The following is a 23175-nucleotide window of genomic DNA, read 5'->3' as shown; positions in this document are numbered from 1 at the left end:
CTGGAGCCCAGGCTCTGGGACCCTCCCCGCTGGCGAGCCCTTGATCCTAGCTCTATCCTGGACTGCCCCCTCGACAGCTCTGGCTGTGGCAGATGGGCAGAGAATGTGGAGATTTGAAGGAGCGGGGATGCAGTTTTGCACTGTAAGTCTCTTCCTAGCTATGACTTCCCCTAGTGACAAGAATTTGTCCCGGTTCTCCTTCTTCAAACTCTCATCGCTACTGCACATTAAAACGACTGCGCATTGGAGATGTAGTGCAGATTGCGTTATGGACAGGTGAACGTCCCTTTCATTCAACTCTTCACCTTTCTCCTCATGCTTTGCATGTTATTGTGGTGGATACCAAAGTTAAGCTCTAACATATGCCGGCTGAATGCTGGCTCTGTCCTCTTAAAAGATTTGTGGAGCTCTAGCAGGAAGTGCATGCATGCCGGCCCTAGGACTGCCATTCACATGAAGCAGAAGGCGAAGATCTTGTGCCTTAGGGGTCCTACATGTTCACTTGTTGGCGGCGAACAGCAGAGGCTAACAGCGGGAGTTTGCCTGGGAGCTGTCCGAGAGGAGGTACGCTAAGTGCTGCATTAGGGGGGCTGTGTTGGTGAGTATCTGAGTGTCTGCTGCTGGGACAGTTGGTCAGTTTGACCGTGTGCTTGATTGCTTGCTTGTTTGTTTGAAAAGTGTGAATTGGGAGTGCTTTGTTCCAGCTGGGCCTTGAGTGGGCCTGACTGGTATATAAGGGCAGTCAGCAGCGAACCAGCTGAGGCTAACAGCGGGAGTTTGCCTGGGAGTTCGCCTAGGGAGAGCGCACTGAGGCTTTCATCTGCAGGTTTCTCCGAGTAGTTCCTGCAACAGTTGAGGAAGCTCCTAAGAGGACGGTGATATGGAAGGTGAGCGATCAGCTGTTGTAACCTGCACAGGTTGTGCCATGTTTGTCTTTCTTCCGCAGGACAGAAGCGACTTTGTCTGTACAAAGTGCAAGCTGGTCTCCATACTGGAGGAGAAGGTTCGAGGGCTGGAGAAACAAGTATCGACTCTGCGTTGCATAAGGGAAAATGAAGATTTCCTGGACAGACGTCAGGAGATGCTTCTACGGCCACAATGTTCTGAAGATTCAGAGCAGGCGGAGCAGGGACAGAAGGATTGTGAGGAGGTTTGGCAGCATGTGACCTCCAGAAGAAGAAAGAGGAGCGTCCATGCACCAGCAATGGAGATACAGGTGAGGAATCGTTTCCATGTTCTCTCTACAGGTGCTAATGCGGAGAGTGGACTAGATGGCCCATCTGAGGGAAGGGAGCAGAAGGAGACTCCACCGATTGGAAGGCAAAAGATGCACTGTCCTAGGGATGGGGGTTCCACGACCACCGCTCCCAAGAGGAGGAGGAGGGTGATGGTGGTCGGGGACTCCCTCCTCAGGGGGACTGAGTCATCTATCTGCCGCCCTGACCGGGAAAACCGAGAGGTCTGCTGCTTGCCAGGAGCTAGGATACACGATGTGACGGAGAGACTGCCGAGACTCATCAAGCCCTCGGATCGCTACCCCTTCCTGCTTCTCCACGTGGGCACCAATGATACTGCCAAGAATGACCTTGAGCGGATCACTGCAGACTACGTGGCTCTGGGAAGAAGGATAAAGGAGTTTGAGGCGCAAGTGGTGTTCTCGTCCATCCTCCCTGTGCAAGGAAAAGGCCGGGGTAGAGACCGTCGAATCGTGGAAGTCAACGAATGGCTACGCAGGTGGTGTCGGAGAGAAGGCTTTGGATTCTTCGACCATGGGATGGTGTTCCAAGAAGAAGGAGTGCTAGGCAGAGATGGGCTCCACCTAACGAAGAGAGGGAAGAGCATCTTTGCCAGCAGGCTGGCTAACCTAGTGAGGAGGGCTTTAAACTAGGTTCACCGGGGGAAGGAGACCAAAGCCCTGAGGTAAGTGGGGAAATGGGATCCTGGGAGGAAGCACAAGCAGGAGAGCGCAAGAGGGGAGGACTCCTGTCTCATGCTGAGAAAGAGGGACGATCATTGAGTTATCTTAAGTGCCTGTACACAAATGCAAGAAGCCTGGGAAACAAGCAGGGAGAACTGGAAGTCCTGGCACAGTCAGGGAACTATGATGTGATTGGAATAACAGAGACTTGGTGGGACAACTCACATGACTGGAGTACTGTCATGGATGGATATAAACTGTTCAGGAAGGACAGGCAGGGCAGAAAAGGTGGGGGAGTTGCGTTGTATGTAAGAGAGGAGTATGACTGCTCAGAGCTCCGGTATGATACTGCAGAAAAACCTGAGAGTCTCTGGATAAAGTTGAGAAGTGGGAGCAACAAGGGTGATGTTGTGGTTGGAGTCTGCTATAGACCACCAGACCAGGGGGATGAGGTGGACGAGGCTTTCTTCTGGCAACTAGCAGAAATTGCTAGATCGCAGGCCCTGGTTCTCATGGGAGACTTTAATCACCCTGATATCTGCTGGGAGAGCAATACAGCGGTGCACAGGCAATCCAGGAAATTTTTGGAAAGTGTAGGGGACAATTTCCTGGTGCAAGTGCTGGAGGAACCAACTAGGGGCAAAGCTTTTCTTGACCTGCTGCTCACAAACAGGGAAGAACTAGTAGGGGAAGCAAAAGTGGATGGGAACCTGGGAGGCAGTGACCATGAGATGGTCGAGTTCAGGATCCTGACACAAGGAAGAAAGGAGAGCAGCAGAATACGGACCCTGGACTTCAGAAAAGCAGACTTTGACTCCCTCAGGGAACAGATGGGCAGGATCCCCTGGGAAAACAACATGAAGGGCAAAGGGGTCCAGGAGAGCTGGCTGTATTTTAAAGAATCCTTATTGAGGTTGCAGGAACAAACCATCCCGATGTGTAGAAAGAATAGTAAATATGGCAGGCGACCAGCTTGGCTAAACAGTGAAATCCTTGCTGATCTTAAATGCAAAAAAGAGGCTTATAAGAAGTGGAAGATTGGACAAATGACCAGGGAGGAGTATAAAAATATTGCTCAGGCGTGCAGGAGTGAAATCAGGAAGGCCAAATCACACTTGGAGTTGCAGTTAGCAAGAGATGTTAAGAGTAACAAGAAGGGTTTCTTCAGGTATGTTAGCAACAAGAAGAAAATCAAGGAAAGTGTGGGCCCCTTACTGAATGAGGGAGGCAACCTAGTGACAGAGGATGTGGAAAAAGCTAATGTACTCAATGATTTTTTTGCCTCTGTCTTCACGCACAAGGTCAGCTCCCAGATTGCTGCACTGGGCAGTACAGCATGGGGAGAAGGTGACCAACCCTCTGTGGAGAAAGAAGTGGTTCGGGACTATTTAGAAAAACTGGACGTACACAAGTCGATGGGGCCGGATGCGCTGCATCCGAGGGTGCTAAAAGAGTTGGCGGGTGAGATTGCAGAGCCATTAGCCATTATTTTTGAAAACTCATGGCGATCGGGGGAGGTCCCAGATGACTGGAAAAAGGCTAATGTAGTGCCCATCTTTAAAAAAGGGAAGAAGGAGGATCCGGGGAACTACAGGCCAGTCAGCCTCACCTCAGTCCCTGGAAAAATCATGGAGCAGGTCCTCAAGGAATCAATTATGAAACATTTAGAGGAGAGGAAAGTGATCAGGAACAGTCAGCATGGATTCACGAAGGGGAAGTCGTGCCTGACTAACCTAATTGCCTTCTATGATGAGATAACTGGCTCTATGGATGAGGGGAAAGCAGTGGATGTGTTATTTCTTGACTTTAGCAAAGCTTTTGATACGGTCTCCCACAGTATTCTTGCCACCAAGTTAAAGAAGTATGGGCTGGATGAATGGACTGTAAGGTGGATAGAAAGCTGGCTAGATCGTCGGGCTCAACGGGTAGTGATCAATGGCTCCATGTCTAGTTGGCAGCCGGTTTCAAGTGGAGTGCCCCAAGGGTCGGTCCTGGGGCCGGTTTTGTTTAATATCTTTATTAATGATCTGGAGGATGGTGTGGACTGCACTCTCAGCAAGTTTGCAGATGACACTAAACTAGGAGGCGTGGTAGATACACTAGAGGGTAGGGATCGGATACAGAGGGACCTAGACAAATTAGAGGATTGGGCAGAAAAAAACCTGATGAGGTTCAACAAGGACAAGTGCAGAGTCCTGCACTTAGGACGGAAGAATCCCATGCACTGCTACAGACTAGGGACCGAATGGCTAGGTAGCAGTTCTGCTGAAAAGGACCTAGGGGTCACAGTGGACGAGAAGCTGGATATGAGTCAACAGTGTGCTCTTGTTGCCAAGAAGGCTAACGGCATTTTGGGCTGTATAAGTAGGGGCATTGCCAGCAGATCGAGGAACGTGATCGTTCCCCTTTATTCGACATTGGTGAGGCCTCATCTGGAATACTGTGTCCAGTTTTGGGCCCCACACTACAAGAAGGATGTGGAAAAATTGGAAAGAGTCCAGCGGAGGGCAACAAAAATGATTAGGGGTCTGGAGCACATGACTTATGAGGAGAGGCTGAGAGAACTGGGATTGTTTAGTCTCCAGAAGAGAAGAATGAGGGGGGATTTGATAGCAGCCTTCAACTACCTGAAGGGGGGTTCCAAAGAGGATGGAGCTCGGCTGTTCTCAGTGGTGGCAGATGACAGAACAAGGAGCAATGGTCTCAAGTTGCAGTGGGGGAGGTCCAGGTTGGATATCAGGAAAAACTATTTCACTAGGAGGGTGGTGAAACACTGGAATGCGTTACCTAGGGAGGTGGTGGAGTCTCCTTCCTTGGAGGTTTTTAAGGCCCGGCTTGACAAAGCCCTGGCTGGGATGATTTAGCTGGGAATTGGTCCTGCTTTGAGCAGGGGGTTGGACTAGATGACCTCTTGAGGTCCCTTCCAACTCTGATATTCTATGATTCTATGATTCTATGATTTGCCTTTGGATTTAAAAAAAAAAAAAAAAAAACTGTGGAGAAACTAAAGTTCTTGCTTAGCGCTATTTCCCAGGAACCCCAGACTGGTTTCACGAGGACAGTCGGTGCTGTAAATAAATGTGTCTACATATTCCATGTTTCAGAGTAGCAGCCGTGTTAGTCTGTATCCGCAAAAAGAACAGGAGTACTTGTGGCACCTTAGAGACTAACAAATTTATTAACGCATAAGCTTTCGTGGACTACAGCCCACTTCTTCGGGTGCATCTAATAAATTTGTTAGTCTCTAAGGTGCCACAAGTACTCCCGTTCTTTTTACATATTCCATGCAAATGAACTAGCATCAATGCAACATTCAAGCTGAGAAATCAAGCCAGGAATGCAGAGTTAACCTGAAAACTCAGCTCTGATTCTGCCCCCTTGTGCTTAATCAAAAAAAGGGCATGAGCCCAACATATATAAAACCCTGCAGCTCACCTTTCATGGGAACTGTATTTTAGATCTAAACAAGATGATAATGTCCCTTTAATACACTTGCTACTCAAGATACAGACTTTTCAACAAATACAACACGGGGTAGTGTAGGAAGGAATAAATGGCTCGTAGTTGAAGGATCTGAATTGATCTACTTGATCAGCAAAGATTTCGAATCTGGATAATTTCCCTAGAACAGCCATGTTGTTCAATTTCCTGGGGTTTATTTGGAATCCCTCCAGCATCTTGCTGGCACCTGTAAATGTCAGGAGATGATTTGCAGGACAAGAGTAGAATCGGATCCTGAAGGGACAAACATGCCATACCCAACAGGGTGTTTTAAGAGTCTAGAAAGGAGCCACCAGCCTGGGAGTCGTCTGCCATGGAAAGAAGGCTAGGATCAAAGCCCTGGACTTGGGACCAGCCCTGCTTGCATTTCCCCGCATCCTCTCGGGACTGTTGCTATAAATACGATAAAGAGAGTGCACAATGACACTTCTGCCGATATGTCAGCAGACTGCACTAGACGGCATACATTTTACAGCTAAAAAATTGAGGAAAAAGTGAAGGTAGAATTTTAAAGGACTTTTTCAAGTGCTAGAGAGCCAAGGCTTAACTCTTTATACTGTTCTTCTAAAAGGAGCAACTAAGGTGTAGGTCCATCAGTGGAATACTTGCTGCCACCGCTTGTCATCTGGCAGACAGAAAAATAGCGTCAAGACATCTCTAATAGCTATAAACCAGCGGTGCTAAGCAACTCGCCTTTTAGGGCTAGTTCTGGCCCACCTGATATACTTATCCAGCCTGCACTGCACATTCAGATGCCACCTCTCATTTAAAAGCAAAGACCCAGGTCCCCAGTTGGTTTCAATTGGCATCGTTCCATTGAAAGCAATGGAGCTATGCGGATTTGACCCAGCATTTCGGTTTCTAAGATACGTGAAGACAGCTCGCTGCATGCGAGCCAGTGTCGACAGCCTGGAACAGGGGGAAAAGGAACCCTGTCTCCATTTCACCGGGCTGAACAGAAATACACGGAGGTCTGACTTTCATCAGGGGCAGCTGATCAATACAAAGATATTGTTAAATTGGGAGCAATGAGGTCAGGACAACTGAGCTGACAATAAATGGAGCAGAGAGCTTTAGATAGGAGAAGAGAGAGACAAAACTGGGATTACGGGGTAAAAAAGCAGAGCTCCCTTGAGATCAGAGGAGCTTCACCGATTCTAAGGCCAAATCAGACTGGAAACGCTTCAGGCCCGGGACGATAGATTTGCACGGCCTCTGATCCTGACTGGGTGCTACTGTAATATAAGGTATGTTTTCAAGTGCAAAATGCTACAATCCAGAATACTGAACAGCATCTTCCTATCACAATAAATGTACCTCTCAACCCGCTCAAACAATTAAAACCGCATTTTAGAGTCAGATATTATGAAGGTTTAGCAACACTTACTGCCACTGGCTCTTTGAGAGATTTTAAAGTGGCAAAAATGAGCCCTTTACCTGGTCCCAACCCTTTAGACTTGGGAATCAAGCTAGTCTGATCCCTGTATGAAGCCACTGCTATTATTAAGGCCAGTTCCAAATAGGACCTTTCTGGAGTCGGCTAGCTGGGCACATTTTGAAAGCTAACAAGAAGGGCTGGCTGTACCTATATGCACAAGGGAATCTAAGGGATAATTACTACGTAGTTTCTTTCCATCAGGGGCTAAAATGTCCATATATTTGTAACAGTCACTCAACAATTACAGGGTTCTTACTGTGGCATTAGCCCATACACCACTGCCTCCTCCTGATGTGCATTAGAAGCTGTGAGCATCCGCATGGTTGGTCTGAAGCCCCTTTCTCCTCAGATAGCCATTTCGGTTCACCAACGTCAACAGGCTAGTTCTTCAGCTGCAGCTGAGAAGGGGTGGGTGCAGCAGGCCCCCCACCCTAATTTAGAGCAGCTTGGGGACTGCTCTAAATTCTGCTTAGCTGCCCACGCCCCCAAGGGGCTATTCTAGCAGCCAAGAACTGCCAGAGCACAGCAGTGCTATTCCTACCCCCACTTTTTCCAGGTCAACCCCCGACACAGTGGTCTGGGAGGGGATGGTGTGGGGTCACTACAGTGCCATCTGGCGAATCCCCTTACTTAGGGGGAATCCTGGGCGGACTGTTAAGCCAGTTTTCCAGCCCCTTTGCACAGCCGAAGCACACAGAGAGGTCAGGGTCTGGTCCAACATCCTCATGGGAGATTATCCAGCATGTACGTTTTGTATCAGACTAGTCAATAAAATCAAGCAGATTGCTACAATCCTGGGCATTAATGACTGGCAGACAACAGCAAGTTGGACTTTCTAGAACCAGGAACACTGGACTGTCTCAGATAAGAACCTGCCTTATTTAAATGTGGGTACGTTTCGTTTCAAACACGATCATGAGTCAGGCACTCCCGTTAGAGAGAAGAGTCTCGAGCAATGGATGTGCAGGCTGGTTACTTTCAGAGAGACCCCCTCTCTAGCCACTGGTTCCATTTACTTTCTCACTAGCGTGGCTCATGCACCTCTTTTTAAAGCAACGTGACTACAACTATCCCCAAACTCCGAAGCGGCGCTAGGGCGACTGGCCTCCAAACCATCACAGGATCCCGAGATGTCAAAATGTGTAATCCCTGCAAGTATCCAAAGCCGGAGGAGCGGTTGTGGGTGCTCACATGCTATGACTAATGGCAGCGACGAGACAAAAAAATGCCTTTATCAGGGAGCCCATAGCAAGCTCATAATTACTGGAAGTTATGAAAACATTACACTCCAGCTAGCACAAACTATAGGCTACTTTTTTGATGGCACGTCTTCACTAATCCAAACCGAAAGGGACCCCGTTGGATTCAAAGCAGCCTTTTCAGAATCCAAGTGCCTCTGAAACCTTACCAGAGTTAAAACGGTCTTGGCAGGCAGGGCTGGCTGCTGGATTGCTGAGTTGTCCCTGGTTCACTCTTCATCCAGAACCTGGGGGAAATTTCCCTCCCCAACCGCAGTGCTGGGCTGGCATTTTGAAAGCTGTCTTGTCATCACAGTAACAAGCTCAACATCCTGGTTTGATCCAACTGGCCAGGATTCAGTGCAGACTGAAGAATCCAGCCTGGAAACTGTAGCTCTTCACGTCAAGCGGGACTGTCCTTAATGACAGCTGAGTTTTAGAGAGAGAGAATTGGACTATGGTCTTCCAGTGCCTTCCCACAATTCCCCCTGAAGGACGGACAAGCTCTCCTGGCTGCAACTGACTAAGAAAGCATTCTGGTGCATCTCAGCACAAAGCCATGGGCTACACTCCCAGACATGCTGTGCGGATGCTTGCCTCCGGGTTAGGCTAACCCAGACCTGGGGTCAATCATGTAGTAGTAAAACCATGACCTAAAAGTGCCCCCACCTCTACTATTTTTTCTCTCTGAGACTAGTCCTGAACACCTGACTCAGGTTTTGCTCAAGTAGGCAGGGAGGCACAGGCTGTTAGCAGGAATGCACAGGTAGGCAAAGATCTGCAAACTGCTCCTAGAACATGCTTTGCCCAGAAAAAGGTAACAGCGTTACACGTGAGCTCAGAGTGCATCACACCACCAGTGAACTCCTCCAATTCCTAACTACATGGTGTTTGCTAACAAAGGGTACGTTTTCACTGCAGGGGTAACTTGGGTGATCGGCACGCAGGTCTGAGCACCCACGTTAGCCTAGCCCGGGTGCGAGCTGACACACTGCAAAGCCCTGCCCACATCACTTTGTCCTCACTGTCACTGCACTCCTCTGTGGATGTTGCTCAGACTTCTGGGGGTACATCCCACAGTCTTTGTGCTGCAGTAAGCGGATTCTTTCCCAGTGAATTGTAGGAGACCTTATCTATCTATCTGGGCACAAGGGCGGGAAGGGGATTGTGGGAAAAGAGGAAAAGAGTCAGCACCCAAGTGATTTACGTCTATCCTCACTGCAAAGCGGGCGGGTTACCCACCTGAGTTAAAGAGGCACCCAGACTCCAGCCCACACCCCCAGGATACAACCATTACCTCAGGCTGAAAGCACCACTAAACTTGGGTGAAAGAGTTGCGTGTGTAGATGGGAAGGAGGTGAAAAGCAACACCCAGGTAAGAACCTAATCCAGCACTCACAAAGGCCAGACAGGCTCAAGTCAGTGGGAGTTTCACCTGCACTAAAGATGCAGGATTGGGCCCAGACATCAGTAAAAAGGTTTTCATCAGCATGTTGTGTAGAAAATTCTGATGTGTTCAGTGGTGCATTTGTACAGGATTATGGTTGTCTTTTAGTTCATAGAGCTTCTCACGTAAACAAGGGAAAACAGGAAAATACCATCAGTCCTCACTTAAAGTCCAGATATGAACGATTCCTTGAGGGCTAGGCCAAACTCTTCGAAATGCAAGTGAGGAGCTCAGTGGAAGAGCACGGAACAGGACAGAATGCGCTGCATTCCCTTACGCACATGCTAACAACACCGCAGAGATTTGTATCCCATGCCGAACACAGTCCTGAACTTGCCTGTTTGCTCAGCTGAACCAAATAGTCTTGGAAACGTGTCTGCTTAAAAAGAGTTCAGAACACCTAGCACTGCCGAATGCTGCATTCCTCATTCCAGGGAGTTTACAGGCCAGCGACGAAGCAATGCATGGGCTCTGAAGAACTCCGGGTTCTCCTCAGCAGGGACGAATGATACACTGCTCCCACCATGAACCATAGCCATCAACGGCGTCTGTTTCTGCAATTCTGAGACCCCTGAGTTATGAAACCTCACCCCAGAGGACACCAAACAAGGACTGCGATCATCTCAGCAAAAACAGAACAGTTGGCTGTGCATGAGGAAGGGTTAAAATAAGAAGGTTTGCTGGTAGCAAAGAATTTTGTTTGACAAAATCAGTCGGATTCAATGCAAAATGTCTACAGTTGGGGCACCAGCAGGTTTAAACTTCTGCAGCTCTTATGGCATGCAAAGATGTGCCAACATTTTTCGCATTCATTCTTTTAGGGCACTTTGAAGAAAGAAGTGCAAATGACATTGACGAGGATCAAACAGGATGAAAATCAGCCACGTAACAGTGAGTGTACTGAGAGTACAGATTCTGTGAAAAACAGACATGGGGAACCCTCCAAAAAAAACCCAAAACAGGTTAACAGAGAAATACACAAAAGCTGCCCAAACAAAGTTCTTCACTGGAATGTTCCCTTAATGCCTTTAGCAGATGCCCTACATAAACCAAACCTGAAGCAGTAGGTTTTCAGCCAAGAATTAATTCAAGTTCTGGCCAAATGTAGCAATCCTGCTAATCCTATTAGAACAGTGTAACCAGATTGTGAGAAATTTACAAGGCCGGCTACATAAATCTGCCCTAACACGGTTATATGACAGGATTGTGATTACAATAAATCTCAAACCTAAACATCGTTATACACTTGGCTGTCGTTGACGGGACTGGATTTAAGTGGCGTGGATTGCCTCGCCAGCCTCTCACTGGTTTCAAATTGCATTGTCAACTGGAGAAAGCTGCTCCCAAATACTTGTCTGTTCACATTTGACCTTTGTACGCTTAGCAAAGATAGCGCTAAGCCTCATGCAAAGGGAGGGGGAGTTCTGAAAGTTCTAATTGGGATATTGTCTAACACAGGCTTAGATCAACTGACATGCTCCTCATCGGATTCTAAGCTCCATTCTCATTTACCCAGTGGGTAAATCTTTTGAAAATGGCACCAAAGTTACCTAGAAGCTATCTGTGCCATTCAGCTCAGAGCACTTCAGTGAAATATCAAAGCAGCCCAACTGTTTTCCTACTAAGCACATCACGTCTGAGTACAGGAGCCCAGGAGAGAAGGCAGATGTGACACACAGACACACTCACAGGCAGTACAGCATGGTACAGTGTGTAAAATCCCATTTAAAACCATCCCAGGGCCAAGACGGTGATGCCATGGGAGTCCGGATCCCAAGCTCGTTCTGTGAGACAGCAGGAGCTGGGAGCACGGTCAAATCTTGGAGGAGAAGAAAAGCCCTTATGCTACTCTCGCGATGCCCTCTGGTGCACACAAGGAACACCCTGGGGAGGCTCCAGAAAGAGCAGCATCTTGCTGGAGGGATGGTGGCTGTACTGTGAGGTCCCATGGGGAGCAGAGATCCAGAGTCCCACTCCACTCTGGAGTTCCTCTCTGTTCTGGGAAAGACCCTTTCTTTTCTAAACAACGGTCAGTCACAACCCAACTTCCTCCTGCTTCCCACTGGCACAGAACCAACAGCCTCAGCTGACATTCCCTCCCCCCCACGTACACACAGGAACGCTGGCCACAAGCGGCCTGACAGGTGGTACCTCAGGCTGGACTCAAAGGCAGCTCTGAATCCAGGACCAGCAACACCTGCATCTACTGCAGATCAGGGCACGGGACAGTGAGCACTTGGCTATGCATCGGCATGAACTAGACTTCCAGCAGCATGCAGACAATACCCGAGTCTAGATCACCTTCACCGCACACAAACAGCACCGCCTCCCAGCTCTCCGAGGGCTGGGGGGAGATCTGCCCCCAGAGGGTGAGCACCTGGCTGAGGCTGCATGCTGGGAAGGTGGAGTTGATGCTGAGAGGGGAGAGGAAAGCGCTTTAAAGCACTCGCCGCATATATAACGCCCCCCTCTATTGAGGGTGTCTGCCCTCAGGTTGTCAGGGCAGTCAGTTTGCAGCCTTGGTGCCCCTGCTGCTGGACACCCAACCAGCCAGGCCCTCAAACACTCCTGTTATTCCCCACCTCTGGGTGGCTAGGAACTACTGCTCTGTGGGTAGGATTCGGTTGCAGCCACAGTGACTTCCAGGACTGATTACGGCAATTCTATGCACCTAAGTAGGAGAGCACGGATCTTAAAAAGCCCTCCATTTGGTTCAGGACACATCATCCACTGCCCAGCACTGCCGGCTGCCAGAAGCACTTTGCCTCGATGCTCCGCTCCTATCACTTGCGCCCTTTAATTAACAGGTCACGTCTGAAGTTCCAGCCCTCGCCTTCAGAACTGTCTGTGGAATAGGCCTAAATTACCCCAGGGACCGTGTCACCTTGTACCATCATCCCACCCCTCACCCACACACACACCCCAGCCACTGGCTCTGTGCATTCCCTGGGGTACTATCAATCCCAAGGCAAGGCTTGTAAACGGAGCAGACAGAGCTTTCCCACTGACTGGCCCATCAGCCTGGAACTCATTGCCAGAAGAGATCAGAACGACCCAAATGTCAGTGCCTGCAGAGCAACATGCCTGAGCCATGTCGTCTCTGACCGAACATTCCCCGTGGTGTCTCCGCTGACAAAACCCCCACAGTGGAGCCCAGCCCTGATGACAGAGAAGAAAGAGAAAACCGTATCTTGATCTGCTCTTACAGTCTTATTGGGAGTTGGTCAGATGAGACAGTGATGGGTGCTCTGTGGGAATGTAAGGGGTAGACAGAGAGAGACAGACACAATCATTGTCTCACATGTTCTGAAAACTGTGTTTCCACTAGGCAAGTGTTTGGTGTGCCAAGTTAATTATTAATTTTAATCAGGAAATAAAGTCCATCAGAAACTAGTTTCTTAACTGAACACGTACAAATGTCATCCTGGAAGCTTTAGATGTGAACAGTTCAAATTTGCATAAGAGCAAAATGTGCAGAGTTGGTCATTTTAGTCTTTCCACAGAATCCAAGCTCTCATTTAAAACAAACGAAGCATCTAGCCCTTCTGAATGCAGAGACTGCAAATCAGTGACTGCATTCCTCTTACGCTGAGGCAGCAGTGCAAACTGTCAAATTTAGTTAATAATGTCTTACCTGAAGTCTAAGTATGACAACATAAATACAAACACTTAACCATTTCCCTGCTGAGACACCCAGATAATGCCCTGTCTTCTGTGTCTAGACATACAGGCTACGGGCTTATCTACACACCACAACCAAAATAACTGAATCTGTGTCACAGACATGCACTGAAATAATCACAGGTTTAAATTAAACCAGTTCAGTTACTTCAGTTCCAGTCTGTGTGCAGAGAAGCCCTACTTCCTGATGTTCCAATCAGATCAAGGAGGAATTGTTGTTAAAATACATGCACCTCCAAGCCACACCCGAGGTGCGGAACACTACAACATCCCATTCCAAATGAATAGCGTCCTGTTTAACCTGTTCTCATGTCTCCGTAGTGAAGGGGCCTCTATCAGCAGCCTTGGGAGATTATTCCACCAGCCAATTTCTCTTAATGTCAAGACCATTCCCTTAACATCTAACCTAAACTATTCCTTCCTTATCTTCAGGCCATGCATGGCTCCTTGATCTAGCCTTTTCTGAGATCCTTTGTTTGAATTGTTATCTCCAAAGGTAAGTTTGCATTGTCATCTTGTACAGTGGGAACTGACACAAGAGTTGAACTTGCCACCTTGGAAATTAAAGGCAAATGTTTTATTAATAAAATACCACTTTGGAGCCAGTGGATAAAAAGCATTTTCTTCTGGCTTGGTATTGTAGATTTTGGATGGATGGATCCAAAACAAAACAAAAAAACTGATGCCCAACACTGATTGACACCTCAAAGTTTAACCATCTGGATCCAAATCATTTCTCGCCCCAATGCAGGCCACGATTCTGCAATGACTGCAGTTTGCATCCTTACAGGGGATTGCACCAAGACCCACAAAAGGGAACTTTTAAACAAATGAGGTTAGAAATGGCATGAAGGGTCAAGGCCAAAAAAATAAATGAGACAGACCAAGCGTGGTGACTGTTTCAGTCTTTTCACACTTCCAGAAGTTACACAGCGCTCAGAAAAGGCAAAAGGAATAAAAAAAAGACAGTACACCACCGCAAGGCTAAAAGCGCTATACAGAGCATGTTCAAGCCAAAAGTATCATTTCAAAGCAGGAAAGGCAGCCCAAGTTAGTAAAGAACAGACGCCTTTGGCAGATACAGTATGACAGAGCCATAAAAATAACGATTAAGAGGAAGTAGGAAGAACAACCACAGCCAAAGAGCAAAACCTCTCGGAGAGTGAGGGCTAAATGATTTCTTTGCACCCCAAGGTTTTCTCTTTGCAGTTCATGAAGGTGATGCAATGTCAGAGATCGAGGTCTCAGAGGACAACAACCCCAGACGTTCAATTACAATACCAAGCCAGTACCTAGGGGAAGGGTTCATCTGAGACTTCTGTGAATACTGAAGAGCATAGGACCCAGCGACTAGAAATGTACAATTCATATCAGGAATCCCCCCCATCCCCGATTCTAGGCCCAATCTGCCACTCCAAAAAGAATGTAGCAGGAAGGGAGGGTATTGAAACGCTGGCGTTAACTGGATGGGAGCTGAAGGAGGCCGGGGAAGGGCGCTATGGGGGGAAATAGGAGGAAGCAGCCAAACCTAGTACATAGACTACTGGGAAGAAGAGAGATGATGTGGCGAGGGGGAGGCTGGAGGATTATGGGAGGGAAGCTGAATTGGAGTTGGTGGGCTCTTAGCAGAAGCCCCATCAACAAGCCAGCCAGCACTTCATCATCAAAGGGTGGCTGTGCTTCCAGAGTGCCACAACAACAGTGCGGAAACACGCAGGACTAAACACAACTCCCTCTGGCACAAGAGGCTAACACCGTACCGCTCCTTCAGCAAGGTGCTAAGGGTGACCCAGGGAGTTATAATTACAGGGTCGTACAAACAGCAATAAAAATAGTAGAGAACAGCAACGGGGGTTATAAAACACAGACTGCACAGGAGCGTAATACAATATGAACAAACTAGCAAGGCTTCTGTGTGGGTAAATCATGTCTCTCTGACCTGCCTGAATTCCATTAAAGTAATAAAAATCACCTGCAAAGAAAAAAAGTGGGGGTGGGTCCTTATTTGCTTTTCGGGCATGTATAAAGATGTGGTGGTGGGTGGGTTTTTCTTTCTTTCTTTCTTTCTTTCTCTCTCCCCTGGAAGACTATATGGATAACTGCAGCACTAATAGGATCATAATACCTCGGTCCCCATTCAAGTGACACATGATTAGAGGAGGAGTGATTTCTAGTCAGCCTGTTAAAACCAAGATTTGTAATTAACACACAATTAACACAGCTGCCTGAACAAACAAACAGAACAAAGCTCTTGTGCTAAAGATTTACAGTATCACTAAAGCCCAAGGGTCCAAAAATTATCAGGCCCCTCCAAAAATACATATCTATCTGTTTTATTTTTTAAATAATACATTTGGGTTTCTTTTTCTTTGTCTTCTGGCATCTGAGCCGTCACGGCACATTTATGTCACATTTTCAAGCTTTTCTCTGCAACCACCAGGATAGAAATACACTGTGTTTGTCTAAGAAAAACTGAGGTTCTTACGGAATCACTTGATTCTAGCAGCTGGGGCTTGAAGAAATATCATGAGATCCATGATGAAATCATGAGACCTGGCAATACTGGATTTCACATCTCTGCCCAGAGAGAGCACCTACTCCGCACGGCTGGACCCTCCAAGAAAAACCTCCCACAAAACAGGAAAGACTGTGTTTATGGGATGTTTGAGAAGAAACACACAAAAAAACAAGCAAAAACATACTTTCTTTGGAGGGTGGATATACTCAGGATGAAATCCTGGTCCCACTGAAGTCAATGGTGAAATGCCCATTGACTTCACCCCCAAACTTTTCAGCCTTCTTCGTTCACCATAAAGTGGCAAAGAAAGGGCACAAACTGATTTTACCCCATTGCACGTCACCTTGACCAGTGCAGTGCATAGAGGAGAGACAAAGGATGCAATCAGACAAAGTCCCCATCTCTGGGGCCATAGGTGAAGTCCTATCGTGAATTGAATATTGCTCAGAGATTAGACTAAATGGCCAGTTCTCAGCAAGGAAGGGGTTAATAGTGTGGTGCCTACGGGGTATGCATCAAGCGATTTAGAGCCTCCTTGTGCCCAGCCCTGGGGGGGGGGGGGAGAAGAAGTTGCCAGGAGCCCTCACCTCCATGCTCTGAGGAGGGACGGGATGGGAGTTTTTCCACCCACATTGGTACTAGGCTCCCCGATACATGCAAGGAGGGGACAGGACGAGTCCCACACAGGGACCCTGGGGAGAGAAGGCAAGGAATATCATAGTAACTGCACTGGCTGGAGCGTGTGCCTGCCTGGCCACTCCCTCCCCTCTAGCATGCCCCCAGTTGAGCGCTGCGCTGCCCAGATCTGTGTTCACAGGTTCTCCAGTAGAGAGCCCCTGTATTCAAATATTTGTCCTTATTAGACAGCCTCAGAGTCAGTCACTCCACATCAAACACCATTTTCCTCTTACCTGGGAAAAATTCAGCCCATTCAGTGGATGGCATTGTTCCTCCACTTTCTCCACAGCCCCGGTCTGCTTCCTCAGGCGCTCGGCTTCCTGGGCCAGGTAGAGATCCAGGACAGGGACGCCACGCGACTTAATGTCCACCTCAGTCAGAGAATTCACCATCAACATCACCCAGACAGGTCTCTTCCGCTCCCAGTTCCCAGCGATGGCGTTGAAGAGATAGTCAGCATAGAGCCCTTTGCCCCGCTGGTCCGGAGTCATCCACGAAGGCATCATGAGCTTGACGTACTCCAGGTGGCGCTTGAGCCGGCGGTAGATGTCCCGGGGGAGCACGTCCTGGAGGTTCTCGCCCTGCGGCAGCAGCTGGCAGCTGGTGAGTGCGGAGATGGTGTAGGGGTCCGTGAGGTCCAGTTCAAAGTAAACAATGTGGCTGTGCTGGAAGGCCTTCTTGGAGTTCTCGGGGATGAAATCCCAGACCCGGGTGTACGGGACATGGATGGTGCCAAAAAAGTAAGATGGGGGGTCTCTCTTTATAGTCCACAGGAAAGAGTTAAGCTCGCTTTGCTGAAGGGGAGAGAAACACAGCCGAGTAAATGAACAATGGCCTGCAGGCTGGAGGGGAGGGGAGAGGGGCATGAGGAGCAAATCACACAGCGGGGGAGAGGAGGGAAATAGCCACGGCAAGTGACATATGCTATAAATAGTTACATTGTTTTAATAGGATCTCCCTCACGCCGGCAAGTCTGTACCCTGAATACAATGGGCACATGACATTGCTGGCCGGTAGAGTTACTCTCGGTGCCCACAGGAATGGTCTCTCTTTAAAGGAAGGCAGTGTTGCCTGGTGGATAGAGCATGGGGGCGGGGACTTAGGAGACCTGGGTTCTATTCCTGGCTTTGCCCAGCTGGGGGGAGTCACCTCACCGCTCCATGCCTCAGTTTCCCTGTCTGTTAAATGAGGATGATGAGACAGACCTCCTTTGCGAAGTGCTTTGAGACCTACTGATGATCAGAGCTAGGCACTATTAACAACAGGGGACCTGTAATGCTTTTGGGACCATGGTTGTTTTTTCAGCTTGTGAGACTCCTTTGGTAGTAAAATCCCCCCCCACACACATCTTACTGGGGATTTTCTTTCTTTTTTTTAAAACACAAACCCCATTTTCATTATTTTTAAAAAAATAAAACTAGTGGCTCTGGCCTCTCCATCTCACAGAAAAACCCAAGCAATGGAGACTTCAGCCCTGCCCTTGATGACATCACTGCCTGCAGATACCAGACAGGGAGGGGAATCGAAGTTAGCCAACCTCCATGGAAGGCACTTGCACCCCAGCCGTGGAGTGGGGCAAATGCGGCCATTGTTTTGGTGAAGTCGATTCGCTGCCACTATCTCCACCCTTCAACCTCTCCACCAGGAAAAGCCCGTGGTTTTAGCGGCCATGGATTATTTCCGAGGCCCTCCAGGAAAAAGGAAACATGCCTGGAGACAGACAACTTTCATCCAGGAAACAGCCTGGACACAGCTTTTTGTGATGCAAATATGTTTGGTGAGGGAATGCACTTGCCAAGCTTCACATCCTTGGAGAGCCTCTGAGTCAGCATGTAACATGAAAAGTAACAGGCAGGTGGATAAGGAACAGACTCAGATAATAATTTGGAAATGCAGGCCGCACAGGTGGCTGATGCCCGTTCCCGACCCCTCGGCGTAACCTACCTCAGCACAGCTTTGGGAGAAAAAGGCAATTACTTTACAAGACAAAAGAGGAAGCTAGAATGCTGCTTGAGAGCCAGACCTGGCCCACAGTTCCAAGAAATGTTTTTTGAAATAGAGAAAAAAAAATTTTTAATGTTTTTTTCAAATGCCTTCAAAGTCCTAACAGCACAGCTTTGTTACTTTAGTAGCAACAAACCTTAGAACTAGTTCTGAAAAGATCCTGCCCTGTGGTGGCTTAGATTTCAGTGTCTGGCTCTCAGACTTCACTGTTTGTTTGTTTTAATAGAGAATGATTTAAAGTGTTCCCCTGGAACTGACCAGAACATCTCAAAGAATCCTAGAGGGTAATGTTGTATCAAGCCTTTGAGTGGTCTATGGCATGACAATAAATATATATGGAGTTACCACATCTTCAACGGCTTCACTCAAAGAAGCTACACCAGTTCACACCCGCTGATGAGCGGGCCCAGGTAATCTACAATCAGAGTACACAATGGGGTCAGCGCTGCTGTAAGAGGCAATCTACAGGCAGAGCGGCTGCTCCTGACTGCCCACAAGCAGGGAAGCACAAAACATCTGGAATCAGCACCCCATCCCTGCCTGGCAGGAAGATCTGGCTATCGAATGTCTGGCTCCAACAGGGGCATCCAGACAGTCAGTTCAAACATACGGTCAGCTTTCAGCCAAAAGATTGCCCCAGAGCTGGGGTTAGATTTAAGTGTGCTTGGATGTTGAGCTTAGATGCCTTGCTCTGGCTGGTAAATGCAGAACAGGCTCCTTAGAAGACTTATTGGAAACACATTGCCTATGCCTTTCTAGTGGAAACCTAGGGCCAGAAGGGTTAATCTGAAAGATAATTCCACAGTGGCGCATCCCAGCCAATGTTTTCCGAGAGTGTTCTCTATCAAACACAGCTCCAGATCACAGCACTCCTCAGCTGAAAACTCCAGCAAGTCCACTTTACTGTCACCCAGAGACTGGGTCTCCAAATCAAGTGAGGACTGCAGCGTCTGAGGCAAAGTTACATGCATGCTGAAGAAGTGAAAGGTGCCTCCCACAGCTGGCATGGCACATTGGAATATGTTACTGACACACATGCCACAAAACCCACTCTTTATCACTGAATTAGCATTTTCTGTCATGTTGGGATTTCTCTATCCTCGACTCCCTCATCCTGCAGGAAGCTAAACAAGAGCAAAAGAGCCCTACTGGCCTGAAAGTAGAGGCTAGAAAAATACAACAGACCATGCGATGCTAGATGGGGAAAAGAGGAAGGAGACGGCAGGGACATGAAAAGAATGTGAGGAAGTGACTATGGAAAAAGAAAGTGGAAAAGAGCATGAATGAGGAAAAAGCAAGCAGAGAAAGTAGAGGTGGGAAGATGGAGAGGATGGTTTAATAGAGACAGGAGAGTTGGGGATTGGTCCTGCTTTGAGCAGGGGGTTGGACTAGATGACCTCCTGAGGTCTCTTCCAACTCTGATATTCTATGAGAGGTTTGACATAGGGAAGGGACAGAAATATGTAAAGTAATAACTAACAGAAGAGTGAAAATACACATGAAGCAAAGCCCAATTTAGCACTTGCCCTGACTTTAGTAGGCACATGTCCATGACCCCTTCCTGAATAGGGAAGTTTTTTTGAATCCATGTGCTTAAGGTCCAACAACTTTAATGAAACTTAAGGCTGGTCCACACTAACCCCCCAGTTCGAACTAAGATACGCAACTTCAGCTACGTGAATAACATAGCTGAAGTCAAAGTACCTTAGTTCGATCTACAAGGTACTTACCACGGGTCCACACGCGGCAGGCAGGCTCCCCCGTCGACTCCGCGTACTCCTTTCGTGGAGCAGGAGTACCGGCATCGACGGCGAGCACTTCCGGGATCGATTTATCGCGTCTAGACAAGACACGATAAATTGATCCCAGAAGATCGATTGCTTACCGCCGAACCCGGAGATAAGTATAGACGTACCCTTAAGCACAGGCTTTAAATTAAGCACATGGGTTAGTGCTTTGCTGAATTAGGATGGTTTGATGAATCGAGACCTAAGTGAGGTAAGTGCCGTGACTAGAAAGGGGAGATAAAGAAGATTGGGCTTAGGAAGAGAAACGTAACGCTAACGGCAATTAAACAGAGAAAACAAAACAGACAAAGGAAAGAGAAAGTCGAGCAAAGCTGGAGGAAAAGGAGACAGAAAGGAATTAAGAACATTAGTAAGGGAGGTCATTTTAAAATGAATCTGAGGGAAGTTTGATGGTACAAGCACTGAATTTTCCTTTACACTAAGTCCCTCCCACTGTAAGGTCTCTCTGTGTTTCCAGAGCAGATTTTTGTGCGAGGAGAATCTAGCCCCAAATGTTTAAATATCAGGAGAGAGAACTGTGTAGAAGTAAGCCTGGAAGACCAACAAGGAGATTTTCAAAAGCACAAATGGCAGTTGGGCACCAAACTTCCACGCTCTTTCCATGGAGACAGGCACCTAACTGCTATCAGTGCCTTAGAAGATCTCCCCCATCCCCCAAATGGTTACAGGAGACCTTCCTGGGCAAAAAGAACAGGAGTACTTCATGAAAAAAATCGTACAGATACAGACAGACATCATCTTCCTCCATCAACTTCCTGGGCAAGGGAATGTGATTCTGTAGCAGGGGAGGTTTGGCTTGGAGTAAGTGTTGACTGGGTGTTTGCTGCACTGCTGATGCTTCATTTCCCAGGGCTTTTACAGTCATTTTGATTTATTTTATTTTTGACTTAATGAGAATCCACTCATCCAGGATATGAAATCTTTACAAATGGGCTACTCACCTGTGGTAAGGACAGAGGCTTTCCCCAGGCAGAGCGTCATTGACTTCTGCACAGTCTTAACCTTCATTAAGAATAGGACACTCTGGGTGCGACTTGCCAGAGCGCTCATTGTTGATTTAACCCTTCTCCCACTGAAGTCTATGAGAGTTTTTACCGTTGACTTCAGAGGTAGGGGGATTTTCCAAAGCACGCACCATGGGCCTAAACTTCGAGGGCAAGATTTTTTATTTTTTTTTTAATGGGTGCCTACATTTAGGCATTAAATACATGGCCTGATTTTCCAGAGCGCAGAACATCAGCCACTCCATGAAAATCAATGTGATTTTCAAGTTGACGAGGTCTCTTTAAAGAGTGTAAGATCCTTTTATTTACCAGCATTTTAATTTTATAGGTGACTAAACCAGTTATTAGGGAAAATGCAAGGGAGACGTTAATGTGGCAAGAAAACAAATGGAGACAAATGGAAGCCAGAGAGGAGGAGTGACAAGTGGTGTCACTTACTAGCCGCAAGCAAACAAAACGACGGGAGAGCAGCCCTCGCTATGGATGGAGTTGAAAGGGCATCCTTTGCTTTAAACAGGTCTGATCTTGTATGTGACAGGCAATGTACAGGTGGAGCCAAAGCTAAAAGGAATCTTAGGGAAAGAGTTGCCCCTGGCTAGCTTAAAATTTCATTGGCTCAACTGATTTACCGAACAAAAGCTGCTGGAAGTTCTAAAGCCAACATGCAGAGAGCCGAGCTTTATCTGGCTGGAAGATGAAGGGTGACAGTGAGGTTCAGCCAGGATTATAAACAAACTCACCAGAAGAGTAATTGCCATAATACTCTCATACTCCGGGCAGTCCTTTAGAAAGCAATCAGATAGATACTGAAAGTACATTTATTATTATTATTAATTATTATTATCAAAGAATTATTTTGCAGTAGCATCTACAGGCCAAACAGATCAGGGCCCCACCATGCTAGGCTCTGTACAGACATAGAGCGAATGACAGTCTCTGCCCCAAAGAGCTTGCAATCTGCAAGTACAGTGTACTGTGTTGGAGAAGACAGCCCAGGTTACGCACTCAGCAATGGCTCTCACCCAGTCTCAGATGAGATCTCAGTTATCTTGGATATTACAGACATTTCTGTGCACTAAACAGCAGCAAGAATCATTACTAATGAGGGCAGGCTGGGCCTCCACACTTCTCTCTGAAAACTATTATGGGATCTTTAATTCCCACAGGAACAGGCATTAGCCCTGGGCAGAATGGGCGTCCATTTACCATCTCTTTGGAAGGACGGCATATCTGGCGGGAAAGCACACCCTTAGTACTGCACAACAGAGTCAGCTGTGGACAGGAGCCCAACTCTTGAACATAATCGATCCCGCTGGCCAAAGCAGAGTTGTAGAGGTAGCTGCAGGAAGTTGTATCTTCTGCCAGCAGGTGGTGCCGGGGTTCAAAGCATTTGACACCCCCACTCTCCTAGGAAAGCAGGGGTTATTACTTATGCCCATTTCCCCAGCAGCCTCCCCCTTTCCAGCCACTGAAGGTGTTCAGGGGAGGTTGGGCAGCTCACCCAAGGAACTGCCTCTGGAGATCCCTCATGTTCCTTCCACCCACTCTTCCCGCCCCCAAATCTACAGCTTTGTTATAGGCCTCTGGTTAGTAGGTGTCCAGTAAGGTAGGGACAGTTCCTTAATTGTGCCAGGACTCTACTCAGCACAGATTGAGAGAACGAGGTGGCAGTGATTCAAGAGGAAGGAGGGACTAGTGGTTAAAGCACTAGCCTGAGATGGGGGAGACCTTGGCTCAGGTCCCTGCTGTGCCACAGGCTTCCTGTGAGACCTTAGGCATGTCACCTAGTCCCCATGTACCTCAGCTCCCTCTCTGTACAATGGGGATAACAGCCCTGGCCTGCCCCCCAGATGCTGAGAGAGTAAATACATTCCAGAGTGTGAGGTGCTCAGCCACCCAGCACCTGAGATGATAATTGTGGGTGAAAAGAAGAACAGGAG

At 47.8% G+C, this 23175-nt stretch overlaps 1 protein-coding gene across 2 annotated transcripts in view; it reads right to left on the bottom strand.

Moving 5' to 3' along the window:
* TRABD2A (TraB domain containing 2A) overlaps nucleotides 1–23175 on the bottom strand; it is a 110821-nt gene that overhangs the window by 79728 nt on the left and 7918 nt on the right. For both annotated transcript variants that reach the window (XM_034774532.1, XM_034774531.1), the window contains exon 2: nucleotides 16653–17213. In XM_034774532.1, the coding sequence (XP_034630423.1) occupies nucleotides 16653–17213 (561 nt within the window). The remainder of the gene's footprint in view (nucleotides 1–16652; nucleotides 17214–23175) is intronic.

This window comes from Trachemys scripta, chromosome 6 (assembly GCF_013100865.1).
Source record: "Trachemys scripta elegans isolate TJP31775 chromosome 6, CAS_Tse_1.0, whole genome shotgun sequence".
Taxonomy (NCBI): domain Eukaryota; kingdom Metazoa; phylum Chordata; order Testudines; family Emydidae; genus Trachemys; species Trachemys scripta.
Note: the sequence above shows the minus strand (reverse complement) of the source record. Positions and strands in the feature narration are given on the sequence as shown.